The 16031-nt window shown below is 37.6% G+C and overlaps 1 protein-coding gene across 2 annotated transcripts in view; it reads left to right on the top strand.

Annotated features, from left to right (window-relative positions):
- LOC140334261 (phospholipid-transporting ATPase IC-like) overlaps window positions 1-15527 on the top strand; it is a 50486-nt gene extending 34959 nt beyond the window's left edge. For both annotated transcript variants that reach the window (XM_072416523.1, XM_072416524.1), the window contains 19 exons: window positions 355-513; window positions 831-919; window positions 1097-1293; window positions 1714-1922; window positions 2952-2995; window positions 3452-3608; window positions 4485-4676; window positions 6517-6629; window positions 7152-7316; window positions 7955-8066; window positions 9369-9444; window positions 9718-9850; window positions 10188-10476; window positions 10830-11053; window positions 11458-11541; window positions 11624-11869; window positions 12668-12806; window positions 14200-14330; window positions 14726-15527. In XM_072416523.1, coding sequence (XP_072272624.1) covers window positions 355-513; window positions 831-919; window positions 1097-1293; window positions 1714-1922; window positions 2952-2995; window positions 3452-3608; window positions 4485-4676; window positions 6517-6629; window positions 7152-7316; window positions 7955-8066; window positions 9369-9444; window positions 9718-9850; window positions 10188-10476; window positions 10830-11053; window positions 11458-11541; window positions 11624-11869; window positions 12668-12806; window positions 14200-14330; window positions 14726-14959 — 2993 coding nt within the window. In that variant the 3' untranslated portion in view covers window positions 14960-15527. The remainder of the gene's footprint in view (window positions 1-354; window positions 514-830; window positions 920-1096; window positions 1294-1713; window positions 1923-2951; window positions 2996-3451; window positions 3609-4484; window positions 4677-6516; window positions 6630-7151; window positions 7317-7954; window positions 8067-9368; window positions 9445-9717; window positions 9851-10187; window positions 10477-10829; window positions 11054-11457; window positions 11542-11623; window positions 11870-12667; window positions 12807-14199; window positions 14331-14725) is intronic.
- The last annotated feature ends 504 nt before the right edge of the window (window positions 15528-16031 follow it).

The raw sequence follows: 16031 nt of genomic DNA, 5'->3' as shown, positions 1-16031 counted from the left end.
ACACATTCATCACTCGTCAACCCTTGAAACCTTTAAACAAACCCTTAAAACGTACCTTTTTAGGAAACATTCAATCTAACCCAGATCATTCCCTTCATTTACCATGAACTGCTTCTTGCAGAATCTTATCAACTCCAGATACTGTTTGCTTACTCATAGCCTTACTTTTCGTTTCCTTCCTATAACTTTAGATTTAAAGCTTACAAGTGCTATTGTTCCTTGTGTTTGCCGTCTGTGACATTGATGTTATTGGGCATCCCTTTACTATGTACTAATGTTTGTTTCATACTTGGTAGAGTGGCATGGAAAATGATAATAAATAAATAAACATGTTATATCAATTTCTCTTTCTAGGACTGGTAATATGTGAAGAGCCCAACAATCGCTTGGATAAGTTTGTGGGGACTCTGTGTTGGAGGGGAATGAGTTACCCGCTAGATGCTGATAAAATCCTCCTGCGTGGCTGCACCATTCGCAATACATCCTACTGCCACGGGCTGGTCCTGTTTGCAGGTAGAATGCTTCCTTTGGCCCTATAAGACCTTATATGAGATCTTGTGTTTGTATATGTTCTGGGCCCTATAGAAGACTCCCATTGGCTCTTTCATAATCTCAAAATAATTTATATAAAAATAATCTATGGCCTTCCTAATCTAATTTTCCCCACTACAATCATCCACAGCATGACGCTGGTTTGGGGGGAAGCCAGTAATCCTATCAATATGGGATTTAGTGCAAACTGAAATGATGAATTTACACAAACACAGGGTGACTATACAGATCATGTCCATTTCAAAAAATTAATATGCACTTTTGTATATATATTTCAGGTGCTGACACAAAAATAATGAGGAACAGTGGAAAGACCAGATTAAAAAGAACAAAAATAGATTACTTGATGAACTACATGGTGTACACGGTAAAGCAACTCTTTCTATTAGCTAAATCCATTCATAAATGGTTTTCAGTACTGCTTGTTGCTTAACTGATTTTGTAACAGTAATATAAAATGTATTTCAAACTCCCTGAATACATGTATACATCTCCTTGAACAAATGCTTAATACAAGTTTTAATAATTCTTTTTTCCCCCTTAGATATTTGTTCTGCTCATTCTGGCATCAGCGGGCCTTGCTATTGGTCAGACGTTCTGGGAAGCTAATTTAGGACCAGCAAATGTATCCTGGTACCTCTACGATGGGAATGATTACCCTCCCTCTTATCGAGGATTTTTGGCATTTTGGGGGTACATTATTGTCCTAAACACCATGGTGCCTATTTCTCTGTATGTGAGGTAAGCAACACCTCAAGAAAACATTTTCGTTCAAGTTTTGTTTGTTTGGTGCATGTCCGGTAGTAAAAAAGAAAAGACATATTTTACCCATGCTTTGTCCCTTGAAAAACTCCTAAAATTTGGCTCAATCTGCATCCAAGCTTGATAAAGGGAGGGGGTAGGTGTGGTGGCACATTTTTTTTTAATTAAATCCCAGTGTTCGGCTTAAGGGTGTTTCTATAAACATAAATGTTGTAGGAGGTGATTAGAAATCTTGTGTGATGTAAGTTTGGCTGATCCTAAAGTAACTTTCTGCTTTATTCTGCATGGACAAATTCACTTTCTAACACTTAGATATAGTGGGGACATTGGATATTCCAATGAAAGGTTAGGCACTTGTGCCAAACAGTATTAAATGTTTTTTTTTTTTCTTTTTACTAGTGTTGAAGTGATACGTCTGGGTCAGAGTTACTTCATTAACTGGGATCTGCAGATGTACCACGTGGAGAAAGACACACCGGCCAAAGCCAGAACTACAACACTAAATGAGCAACTGGGACAAATCCAGTATATCTTCTCCGATAAGACCGGCACACTGACACAGAATATAATGACCTTCAAAAAGTGCACAATTAATGGGGAGACCTATGGTGAGTTCAGTGATGCACATTGGATGTCCTGTGCTATTTCTTATATCTCATGTTCATCCCATGTAGTAGTAGTAGTAGTATTATTTTTTATAATAATACACATTATTCATATAGCGCATGTAGCACACTGTACAAAGTCCATAGTCATCTCACTAGCTGTCCCTCAATGGGGCTCACAATCTAACGTCCCTACCATAGTCATATGTCATTAATACAATCTAAGGTCAATTTTGGAGGAAGCCAATTAACCTAACAGCACATTTTTGGAATGTGGGAGCAAACCGAAGTACCACGGAGGAAACCCACACAAACATGGGGAGAACCTGCAAACTCCATGCAGATAGTGTCCTGGGCAAGATTCAAACCTGGGACCCAGCGCTGCAAAGGCCAGAGAGCTAACCACTGAGCCACCATGCTGTATTTTCTGTGTTCCTGACTTATGGTGACATCATCCAGTCAAATTAGTATTAAAGAACTTTATCAAGACCAATTGATATGCTACAAAATGTGCCTATCTGATGTCTAGCATGTGTTCTTAAAATTGATCCAACGCCCTGCCAAAATGAAATGAAATTAAATGAAATGGAGGTGGTGATCCTTCTTCAACTCAACTGATGCTGCATATCTTAGTTAGGCACGCTTGTTCCTTTTACTAAAATGTAGGCTTTGAAGATGCCTATTTAAACTGCCCTTTCACGCACAATAATCCCACTGTGTTGCAATGACACGTTATGTCTCACATGCTGTATTAAGGCAGCTCATTCAAATCAAATCAAAATCAGACATACACTATATTTTCTCTCAGCAGTATGCACTAAACTCACAATAGTGTGTTACTGTGCTTTGTAACCCCCTAAGGTGCATAATGGTAATGTGTGCCTTCCCCCAATGTAATGTACTGGAAAATGTAAATGTGATGTAAGTGATCATGCTATGCTTTTTCATACTCGTTGGTTTCTTTCAGTATACCTTGTAAATTGGCTTTTAATACTTGAACGTTGTTTTAAAAATGAATCCTTATTTTTGCAGGTGAGCAGAGGCACGTTGCTGGAGAGAAGTCTAGTTATAGCGAGGTGAGTAGATATATTCTTTGTGTGTTTCTGTGGTTGTATGCAAAGGTTTGGACAAATATTATTTTAGAAAAGTGACTTATATAAATAAAATAAAAAAATAAAATTGAAATAGATTTATGTAAGGTATAAAAAAAATCATAATCTCAAATTTGCTGGGGAGCTTTCACAAATCGAGCTTTATTGAAGTACAATAGTCTGTATGTGCAGGTACTGTACTATGGGATAACAAGAAGAATGGCATTACTGTGCCACCTGCTGCTCAAATATCAAACTGTAGTTGAACCCAAGTGAGACGTTTACCCAGCACTGCAAATAGCAAGATGTGAAGGAGAAGGGGGAGTATGAGTTGTATCCGAGAGGTCATTATAGGCTTAAAATGTCCTAGGGGTGTGTAAATATAAAGTACTTTACATGACGTGCAGGGATTTTATACTCATCTGATCTTTCTATTTGCAGCTGGTAGACTTTGGCTGGAATCCATTAGCAGACCCAAAGTTTACATTTACTGACCATTACTTAATAGAACAGATCCGATCAGGGAAAGATCCAAATGTCCGTCTGTTCTTCAAGCTGCTGTCTCTGTGCCACACCGTCATGGTGGAGAAGACGGATGGTAAGTGTTTACCTTAATAAAATGTTTGAGTACTTCATATTATACAGTACTAATGATCAATAGATGTATATAGTTGTAATTTAAAGGGAAATTTGTAAAACAAAAAATACCTGATGCACACACATGGTAGCAAGGTGTTTCAGTAGCTATTTCACTTTGTAGCACCAGTGTCCCAGATACAAATCTTAGGCAGAGCACTGTCTGCATGAAATCGATATGTTCTCCTTATGTTTGTCTGTTTTTTATGGGCATTTAAGGAAACCTATGTATTCCTCCCACTTCCCAAAAACATACTGGTATATCAAATAGCTTCTCCCCAAAAACTTACTCTGTAAGGCCCTAATCTGGGTTAGTGGATTTTGTAGGTTCTTTTGAGATGGTTATATCTGTATAGGGTTCAAGTGTGCAATACAAATTTGTATTGTTATAAAGGTTAGGGGCTGATGTAGAGCAGTGTGTGATTACTTTCCCAGCACAGCTCGGTACCCTGCAAGAATATTAAACTCTGCACCTGTGTTTTCATTATAAAATACAGTGTACATGATTTATTACAGCTCTCCAAATAGCAAATTACTTTAGAGAAATCCATTCCAGGTTTGCTGCATCACCCAGCTTCATTGATGAAAGTGTATCCTCTCCAGCCTTGGAGAGCTTTAAGCACTTAGGCCCAATGAGTGTTAAAGATTTTTTTTGTTCTGTGCATGCTTCTGTAGACAACAATTGTAGATAGGAGGAGAGACTCCTGCCATGGGACCCTTTCCTCTTTTAGCTAACTAATGAATAATTCCATTTGCTGGGATTTTCCAATCACCATTTTGCACATGGTACTATATATGTCTCGGCTGGATTGATTTGAAGTTCATGTTTGATTTATAGATGGTGAAATCATCTACCAAGCGGCATCGCCAGATGAAGGTGCCCTGGTGACAGCAGCAAGGAATTTCGGTTTTGTGTTTCTATCGAGAACTCAGAGCACCATCACTGTTAGCGAGCTGGAGAAAGAAATCACATATGAAGTGCTCGGAATCCTGGACTTTAATAGTGATCGCAAGCGTATGTCTATAATAGGTAAGAGGCTCTTCCTAAATCATATCATGCTTTAAAAAATTATGTTTAAATGGTTTTGTGCACACATATCATGTATAATTAAAGGATCTCCTGCTAGGGTGCTGGTGCCAGAGGACAGAACATAATATTTGGAGGTCTTGTGGAGGCATATGAGGCACAAGGGGACCTACAAAATTCTACATTCCTATAATTGTATTTTTCAATGCAATAAATGAGTGATTGCTTATCGATATTGATTGTCCCATCTATTGGCTGATCTACAAATATCTTATTTTTAAAATACAGTATTAATAAAAGCATGGAGATAAAAATATGAAAGTCATGAAAAATGCAACAGTAATCAATAGATTTCTACTATAGATGCACATTGCTTACCAAGGCTGGCTGAACTCCATTGCTCATACATCTTCAGCGCCTGACACCATTGAGTTGGTTGCCTTCCTAAATGAGATAAGAGGAGTTTTGAGGATTATGGAGACAATCCCTCTCCCTCATATACTAAACAATATTTAAATTAGAAACTCAGTAACATGTTCATGTACTTTCAAATGTTAAAAAATCTTTTGAACTTGTCAGTTTTTAATCAATGATCAGTGAACCTGCCATTAGGTTTTGGGCACTTATTGTTATACGGTTCTGTCCCCGTCTTACAATGTAGCTCCAGTGCTGTCACCCGGTCATACACACTGGAGATAACAAATAAACTTTTATACACACATTAAGCCGATCTAATCCACTGTAGTGAATACCAAGAAGCCGATCCAGAGCCTCATGCAGTTATTTGTATGTAGAAATTTTCTCAACCTATATTTTCAGATCGTCAGGGAACCCCCACTATGATTACTATATCCACAGCTCATGGTATTTTAGTGTGATGTTCAGGGTAGGAATGCTTCTTAAATTTCTGGCAATTGGGAAGGCTGCCACCCTTGCAGATAGCCAAAACCTTCATTGGTATTTGTTAAACTGAAGTGAGAGTCAAAACATGTTCATTGCTCAAGGAACCCCTAGCAACCTCTGGAGGAACCCTGGTTAAGAAATCTTTATAATGTGTACATTCAGACAGGAATTGGATCAAAGAGGCAGCTGGAGCACTGAAATGCAAAAATAGATTTGAAAAAAGTGCCACATGGCATATCAAATGTTAGCCTTGCTCTACATGCCAGAAGCTGATAGAAAGTATATTGTTTTTACAATGCTTAAAGTTAATCAAAGGCATATTTTTGGGGGGGGAATTCCTATCTTTAATTAGTTGTCACTGGAATACTTGCCATGCCATGGTGACAACTGTAATTTGCATTTCCTTAGGTTTTCCCCCAAAACAATGGTTTCTAGCAAAATAAAGCACGAATGTAGTCAAATTGGGCATAGACCGCAATAAAAACTTGTAATGCCTTGCCACGGTATACAAGATTGAAAAACAAAAGCTTTTGATTTTACATGCATCTTAATTCTGTAGCCATGCAGTGTTGGGGTGCAGAGTTCAGTTCCCAGCAGGAACTCCATTTTCACAAAGCTTATAATAGTAACATTATTATGTTTTTTCATAACAACTTACCAAAGTTTTTTTGTGTTAGTGTAATAGCGGGCTTACAGTTTCTCCAACCCTTTACATTTCCTGTTCCCCTGTACCGCTTGGCATGCAGGGGGCACTTCACTTAGATGCCAGGTAACCGACCAGATTGTTTTGGGTGTGAAAGAAAGCAAGCGCTGAAGGTGCTCAATGCTGCGAGGCTGAAGTGCTTTCCACCATATTAAAGATTTTCTTTGTTTATGCGAAATGTTTATTGGACCATTGAATTTGTGTTGATGTTGATATAATATTTTTTGCCCCCCTTAGTACGAGAGCCCAGTGGTAATATTAGACTGTATTGTAAGGGGGCAGACACCGTCATATACGAACGTCTTCATCCTAACAACCATATTAGCGAGGAAACTCAGGAAGCATTGGATGTGAGTACAGATATGTTATTTTTCATGTAATTATTTTAAATGAATGTCTGAATGTCTTGACTTCTCCCAGAACTAACTTGTTTTTCTGTTTCAGTTAAAAAATTGCATGTCCAAGCAAAACAAAAAAAATATTCAGGGCTGCATAAAGCTAGCACTGTAATATAGCCAATCCGTCTTCATTCATAGCTTGGAAATCTGTGTTGGGTCACTTGGCTTTTACCATTACATGATGTACAGCTAATGATTAATAATACACTGATATTTAATAATTACTCCAACAAAGAATTCCAAAATAAATTGCATTGGTTTTGAACTACTAGATAGTTACCAAGTTTCCTTCAAACTAATCAAAAATCACTCAAATAGGACTGTGTTTTTATTAAAAAATAAGTGTTTTTTTTTTTGGAATATTGCCATGACATGTCAAGAGCTCAACCTAAAATTCAATTATACAAAAATCATTATAGTTTTATAATTTTTTTAAAATTATATATTATAAGTGTTAATTGTTTACCTCCCTAGGTGTTTGCCAATGAGACTCTTAGGACTTTATGTCTCTGCTACAAGGACATCAGTGAAGAAGAGTTTGAGATGTGGAATAAGAAGTATATGGCTGCCAGTTTGTCCATGGTTAACCGGGATGAAGCTCTGGATAAAGTCTACGAAGAGATTGAAACAAACCTAGTGGTGAGTTTGAGGACAGATAATGGAGACGATCTTTAGGAATAGAGCAGCATTTCTGTAGGATGAACCCAATGCTAATTCTTTCATAAGGCAAGGTGAGAAATTGTCCTTATGTGTCCTGTATCTGTAGCCATTACCAATGTATGGGGAAAACCTACCTTGTGTGCTGTCCCCTTGGAGGTCAATATGCCAAGATTAGTAACTATATTTTAGGAATTGCCAAAGAGAAGAGTGATTTCACTTATGTCTTGGGCCAAACAAAGGGGCAGAATGGTCTATGCTGGGCTAGACCAATTTGCAAAATATCAAATTACTATATACTAGTGAAACCAACATGTCACTGAATGACTTGATCCTAAGTAATTTAAAGTCTTAATCTTTTCATCCCTCATCCATAAATCTTTGTTGTCTGTCTATGCTTGCAAAGTTAGAAGTAGCTTGCAAAGTTCGAAACATGTGAAGCAGTACTTCTAACTTGCGTTGTAGTGCTATTCTGTCTGTGTGCCTTTTTATTTCCGTTTGCACTGACGTAAGTGTTTATACTTTCTTTGTTTTGAACCTAATAAAAACATTTGTACCAGAAGTACTGCATCACTTCATGTCAATGTGACATATTTGCTATTCTTCCTTCTCTTGTCTAGCTGCTGGGAGCCACAGCAATTGAAGACAAGCTTCAAGATGGCGTACCTTACACAATCTCCAAATTGGCCAAAGCAGACATAAAGATCTGGGTACTGACAGGTGACAAAAAAGGTAGGTACAAGAAGTAACAGCAATGTCCAAGAAAGCCCTTACCCCACCAACCTTTTATTATTGTTTTGAGTGAAAACCCAGTGTATAGAGTTCCTTTTACATCAGGCATGGGCAAACTACTGCCCACAGGCCTGTTGGGCTTTTTATTCTGGCCCATCATATATTGGTACAAAATTGTCCACTGGTGAATAAAAGGGTGACCAACCACACTGTTCACACTGAAAATGAAAACTTTATGCATTCCCCCATCCCGAGTTTCCTAAAGGACAGGCAGCTGATAACCAGCCCTGTTTTTGGATTAAGCATGGAAGGTTTAAAACCCTTGTCTGAGTATATTTAGTACTAGAAATGCAACCAGAAAGGGGGAACCCTTCAATCAAAGCAAAGGGAATACTCGCCTAGGCAGGCATTTTTGGAAAATGCATCTCCATTGGAAGATTGTTTTTCCACAATTGGAGACGACTGTCAAATTATGGATTACCCATTACAATTGGTCTCCATAACAAGGATCACTAGGACAAATAGTGGAGTGAATCTCTAGAGTGAAAACACCAACACAATAACAACTTGACACGTGTTCTAATCCTAACTTCTACTGCCCAAAACTTAAAAAATTTTTTTAAATATACATACATTTTTAACCATTTCATCTTCCATGCCTTTACAACCCTGGGACAGAGTTTATTACCTGATTTGTCATTACTTAAAGCAGAACTAAATGAACAATTTAAAAAAATACTAGTTCTATTATTTATCCTGTTGAAAAACATGGCAAAATTATTAAAAATGTCATTTTTATGGCATTTGGTTGTCATGCACCACTAAAAAAAATAAACAAAATCATTAAAATTGGTAGAAAAAAATGATTGATGGTAAAAAAAAAAAAAATTTACATTAAATTCTGCTGTTCAAAGTTGTCATTCAGAGGCTTAAATAGCTTAAAATCTCAGTGTCCTGAATATACTGTGCGCTGACATGCCAAATGGTTAATCGCCTTTAATATATATATATATATATATATATATATATATATATATATATATTTAATTGCAAATTTCCAGGCTACGCATCAGCCAGTATTTACTTTCTGCCTGTGCTGGATGTACATTCCATTACCTCTGTTTAAAAAATTAGATCCTCATAGATCCCCTGACACCCTTGAGGGGTGGGGTGGGGGAGGTGGTAAAAATGGAAACTTTTTTTACATTGGTTCAAGAATTAGATGATTTGTGCATAAACTGCATACAACCCAGATTTCATGTGCAGTTTTCAATACAAACAGAAATTTTCTCTTTCCTCTAGAAACTGCAGAGAACATTGGGTTTGCTTGTGAACTCCTAACAGAAGACACCAAAATTTGCTATGGGGAGGACATCAAGTAAGCAAAGATGATACATTATATTTTATTAAGATGCGTTTTTTTTTTACCTTTTTTTTTTTACCTTGCTTTATGGCATTACATTTTAACTGCACAATATAAAATTAACACTTATATGAAAAATATTCAAGCTGCAATATTACAGAAGGAATACCAAAAGAAAACTTCTTGTCTTCTAAAGAACATTAAAATTGTTGGGGATAAAATTAGGACAGAGGTTTGCAAATGATACACGCTCATCTAATTGCAGATATCTGTCCCCTTTATCTTCAGTGCCCTCCTACAGACAAGGATGGAAAATCAGAAAAACCGAACAGCAGGCAATCCTGATGCAGCTCAAGATAACTCGGAACCGTACTTTCACACTCACCAGAAATGTTCCTTAATCATCACTGGTTCATGGCTGGTACGTAGGTCACCTTTCTTTTGTCACATTTCTAAGATACCTGAAGCAAACTTTGTCAAGAACTTTCTTGGGACAGGAATCTTCCTTCTTCTTTTAAGCTCCAAGTTCATTACTTCAAGGCTTATGCTAGTAAGTGCCCTGCTTGCAGTGTAGCAATGTTGGCCATCCTGTAGCTCTGCCCAGCTAGTGCCCACCCTTTGGTTGACAGTGGCGCTGGAAGGGAGCATACCTAACTTTGTGTAACCCCCTGCCAGCCCTTTATTGTGCTAGTAAGTAAAAAAATTACTTAAATGTCAAGAATATCATTTATTCCTTATGGTTTGCTTGTCTCTAACAGAATGAAATCCTTCTGGAAAAGAAAAAGAAGAAGAAGAAACGTCTGAAGCTTAAATTTCCCAGAACAGCAGAAGAGAAGCAGAAAGACCTGGCAGATAAACAGAAAGCGTATGCCCTTAAAGAGCAGAGACAGAAAAACTTTGTGGACCTGGCATGTGAATGCAGTTCAGTCATCTGCTGTAGAGTGACCCCCAAGCAAAAGGCCATGGTGGTTGAGTTGGTGAAGAAGTACAAGAAGGCCATCACCTTGGCCATTGGTGATGGTGCCAATGATGTCAATATGATTAAAAGTAAGTAAGAAATGGAATTGGAGGAGAGTATAGAAGTGTGTCAAAGTGGTAAACCATATTCCAGAATTATTAACTTTCAACCAAAGCTAGTCATACATGGCTCAGTAATAGCGTGCAAAGTACCCGATTTAGCCATTGCTTCTTAGAATTGCTCCACACTAACATCTTTCTTGCCAAGACTTCACAAAATGATTAGTGGTTGTTGCCCTTTTCTGATCTATATTCTTACAGTGTTTACTATATATTATGTCAATTGTATGCAAACCACAGTACATTCTCTTTAGGTCAAAAATGCTGTGAAGAACATATTGGTGTGGTCCTTAGTCTTTTAATTTCTTTTTCCTTTGTCTCAGCTGCTCATATAGGTGTTGGTATCAGTGGACAGGAGGGCATGCAAGCTGTTATGTCCAGCGACTACTCCTTCGCTCAGTTCCGATATCTGCAGAGGTTGATCCTGGTCCATGGTCGCTGGTCTTACATCCGCATGTGCAAGTTCCTCAGCTTTTTCTTCTACAAGAACTTTGCGTTCACGTTAGTTCACTTCTGGTACTCCTTCTTTAATGGATTTTCTGCTCAGGTAAGCAACCTGTATGGCAAGCTGGGTTACCAGGGCTGAATGATTGGTTGGGCATTTTGGTCAAATTTATAATACAATGAACAACATTATAGACCAATAAGTTGCTAGTTCTAAAAGCCTATAGATACCTTAGAGAATTAAACAGAATGGTATACGATATAGGAGCTATGTCACTCATCGATTTCTTTTTACTCAAAGTGTAGATCAAGATTTTTGTATGGAGAGAGTAAAGAATGGTTATAACCCCTGTTTGGGTTGGTTTTTATTTAATTTGGTTTTCTATGTCCCATTGGAGATTTTCTTTTAATTACTGTCCCAGAGATAAATCAAGAAGAGTAGATCCAGAATTTATATGGGAATAAAAACACAAGTATAGAATATTAACTTTTATTTGGACATTTCAGACGGTGTATGAAGACTGGTTTATCGCCTTGTACAATGTCCTGTATTCCAGCTTGCCTGTTCTCCTTGTTGGTCTCTTAGATCAGGTAAGTGCCTCCAAAACATTACCATTCAAGAAATCTAGCTTGGATTTGTATTTATCTTCCTGATTTATAATCTTCTTTCCAGGATGTCAGTGACAAGCTGAGCCTTCGCTTTCCACGTTTATATATTCCCGGCCAGAAAGATCTGCTTTTTAACTACAAGAAATTCTTCTTGAGTTTGTTCCATGGTATAGTGACCTCTCTGATAATCTTCTTCATACCGTATGGAGCATTCTTGTTAACCATGGGGCAAGATGGAGAAGCCCCATCAGATTACCAGTCGTTTGCTGTAACAACGGCCACTGCACTCATCATTACCGTCAATTTCCAGGTAAGTTGAGCTCCTACTGACCTACTCTTTTGTAGTCCTTTCTCTTTAAAATTGATGAACCATATCCTAAACATGTTGGTTATAGACTGTCTGAAGTGTATTCATAGAACAAAGCCATTTTACCCTCTCAAAGTGGATATAAGAAACCTAGCAATGGAATGATTTATTGGTAAAATCGTAGCCTATTTACACTATACTCACCCCTGAAAATAGGACAGTATACACTTTCTAGGGAAGTTCTATAAAAGGGAACCTATGGATATGAATATTTTTTTTCCTGATCTGACCTCTTTGTTAAAGTTGGCTGCTAATTGATTTATATGAGCCATGCAATAGAACATTTATTGGAAGATATTGTATTCTTGACAAAAAAAAAAAGAAAACTGACTCAAACCTCTATCGTATCTATAACAAACAATAATCAGTAATCAAAGATCAATTCAAAGTTCAATTCAAAGATGTATCATTTCATGTCTTTATTATTTGGATGATTATGCTCATATACAGTATATGAATCAATGCTTTCCTGCAATTCCTATTACATGTTTTTTAATTTAGATTGTCCCCATTCTGCTTGTCTAAAGCGGATCCACCTTAAAGACCTTCGGACCTTACGAAGTTTTCCCTGCTCTATCCATTTATTAACCCTTAAAACCTTTGTCATAGTTCTGCAGTAGTTTTTGGTATGATTGGGAAAGAATTCAGTGTTGCTGACATTGGTTATGGGATTTATGTGGCTGAGCACGTAAAGAATTGTGTTCCTTTTAAGATAAAGATTTTTCCTCTGTGTTCTGACAGATTGGGCTGGATACATCTTACTGGACATTTGTGAATGCGTTCTCTGTGTTTGGAAGCATTGCCATCTACTTTGGAATTATGTTTGACCTGCACAGTGCTGGAATTCACGTCCTCTTTCCTTCCAAATTCATATTTACAGGTAAGTGGTTATTTTGGGGAAAACTGGCAAGATGAAATTTTTACTCCACCGAATTGTTTATAATGTAATGGCTAACCCCCTTTTGATTTTTGGAAAAAATACATAATTTTATTTGAAAATACTATAAACTATATTAGAAAATGTCACCCTCCACCACCATCCTGACCCTTTTATTTGCATTTATCTACTCACTTCTACCACTGTTGTTGCTGGTACACAAATACTGATGTCAGCTGATGTGGGAGAGCAGATGGAAGGTTAATAGCACCCCTTTAGTCATGTGCCAGTGCTAAGGCATAGTGATTGGCTACTAGGCTCCCATATAACATCATATGGTAAGGTCACATGCTCCCATACCGCTCAGTACTGGGTATTTGGAAGGATCAGCAGGAGAGGGATGAAGTGGGGACTATAAAGTGATCTCTCATGGAGCTTTAAAGACACTGTCACTTTGCCTTTACTAGAAATGGTGACAATATCATATAAGGATTCTTCATTCTAATTGTGGTTTACCTATAATTTTAGTTTCATTCAAATGTAAACACATTCAAATGCAAAAGGCAATATCCAAAATAGCAATGGTCAACACAAGCCAAAAAACTGTTAAACAGAACTACAATTTAGCCACTTTGCACCTTTATAATCAAGTCCGTAGATTTCTGTATGCCTTATTCTGGTAGGAACTAAAGAACAAATTAAAGTCTTTATTTAATTTTGTGCCATGGGAGCACTTTATATAAAGGAGGGCCTGGAGCCTGAGAAAGGAGGCAGCTAGGCGTAGGGCCAGCATGACTGGGCGGGAAGGCCAAGCTAGGCAGGATGGGGTTTTAAAGAGGTGTGGAAATGTGAAAGAGAGGTTAAGGCAGAGTTCTAGTCAGAAGATTCCCACCTCCCCTCCCTGTTTTGGGGTGTTGGGGTTTTTGTGATGGTCTGGAGAGCTATCTATGGTATGTGATCTCCTAAAATGGTGTAATTTGTCAGCAGTGGGTGGTATGTTGGTTGGGAATAGTTTGTGTAATTGATATGTCCCGGAGGCGATGGAGCTGCACCTGTATACCAATACAGGTCCCTGTATTGGGGCACAGATCCCTGGTTGATGATGGTGAAGGAATTAATGCGTGTTAAAATGTTTAAAAAAGTGGGAATAAACAGACGTGAGGCCATTTGCACCATACCCACAGGTGTCTTTATTGAGTTGGGTATTAAAAGGGTTGGGGTTTAAAGGGGGGTGTGGGGGGCAGGCCAGCAAAAGATCTTACCTACCACAGTCAAGACTTTATTTGGTTTTTAGTTTTGCTTTTTAATCAGTTTATGTAATCTTTTACTAACAGAAAGTGATGGTTTATAGTATTATTCCTATAAAATAAATTATGATTCTGGTTCTTCCCTGCAGGAGCGGCGCCAAATGCATTACGCCAGCCATATCTTTGGTTGACCATAATCCTGACCGTGGCGGTGTGTCTGCTTCCGGTTGTTGCCATTAGATTCCTATGCAAAACTACAAGGCCTTCAGAGAGTGACAAGGTAAAGTGACCTTTTTTCTTTATTGTGTGAAAATGTTACATGTTCAGGGCTAAAAAATAAATTAATTAGTGAAAGCTAACATTACATATAGCTACATACATGAACGATAAAAGTGACCCCCCCAAAGGGCTAAAGCTTTATACTTTTCAAATAAAGAGTCTGAAAGCAAACAAATTTCTCCGTTATTAATAGGTGGAATCCCTGTTCTTGAAAGTTCTTGAAATATAAATTTTTTCAATATAAGTATAACATATATATATGGCTCATGTTGTGATATGCCAGGAGCCCTGGGGGGTCATATACAATCAGCTGGAATTTGCAGAGTGGGAAATACAGGAAAGTGTTGGAATCTTTGATATCCTGTTCCTACATTTGTATTATTTTTCCGCTTCCAGATACAAAAGAATAGAAAGAAGTTCAAGGCAGAAGAGGCTCAGTGGAGACCACGGGTCAGTACAATGAGACGTGGCGCTTCTGGCAGGCGCTCAGCTTATGCCTTCTCCCACCAGCGAGGATACGCCGACCTCATCTCTACCGGACGCAGCATCGGTGCCAGAAAACGGGCACCCCTTGACGCTGTACTAGGAGGTAACGCGTCTGAAATTATTCACGCGGCAGGAACTTCATGATTAGACGTTCATTGTTGCCTTTTAATGCAAATACTTGCACATAAAAGTTACAATTTATATTTTTTTAAATGTTTCCCCTTCTCAGGGTTTTTTATACAGAGATAAATTTATTCTTACAATCTACGGTACTGGAAGATTGTGGAGATTATGTACACAAGACTGTATTTTTTTAAAGGGTTTTTCACTAAGCCTACATCTTTCTGTGGCCAGTAGGGAGCACCAATCATCTGTATGAACTTTTGTATTGTAAAGACTTGATCTTAAAAAAGACATTGGCGGCTGTGTAGGAATGTGTACAGAACAGACTGGACTTTTTGGCAATGTTAGAAACACGGTTATGTAATGGATTTTTTTTTTTTATGACACTTTTATTTTGATCGCAGCAATCTGTGAATTGTTTACGTTTTAGCTTTTGTCTTATTTAATGCAAATAAACTAGTAAATGTTTAAACTTGACTTTCCCTAAAATCTAACTTTTTTAATTTAAGGCTTTCCAGCCTTCACTCACCCCTGGTCTATAACAGAACAATAAACAAGAACACCCAATAAAGAGTATAAAAATTTTAAATCTGTCTCTGTATATTTGGTAAAACACATTACTGTATATAGAATTTGTGGGCTTGTTTGGGTCCCAACACCCTTGCAGTGAACAGTACTTCAGTTGGCCATTGGGTTGCCTATCTGTTTAAGCAACCCCATGATCAACAGAAGAAGCCCATATGGCAGGCTAAAATTACTGTCCCAGCCTGCCACATTGGCTCCTTCAGTTGATCGTTTGGTTGCTTACCCAGGATAGGAAACCCAATGGCCAAATGAAGAAGTGCTAATAATTATAACTATTAATTGCAAATTCAAAAAAAACTATTTGCTTTAGAAGTGCATAAAGTGAAGCATGATGACAAACATACTGAAAATAGGTTAAGGGTTTGCATACAATTTAAAAGATAATTGTACTTTAAAAGCTTGTGAACTAATCCAAATTTAATCTAATCTAAAAAAATCATATATATATATATATATATATATATATATATATATATATATATATATATATATATAATATATATATATA

This window comes from Pyxicephalus adspersus, chromosome 6 (genome assembly GCF_032062135.1).
Source record: "Pyxicephalus adspersus chromosome 6, UCB_Pads_2.0, whole genome shotgun sequence".
Taxonomy (NCBI): Eukaryota; Metazoa; Chordata; class Amphibia; order Anura; family Pyxicephalidae; genus Pyxicephalus; species Pyxicephalus adspersus.
Note: the sequence above shows the minus strand (reverse complement) of the source record. Positions and strands in the feature narration are given on the sequence as shown.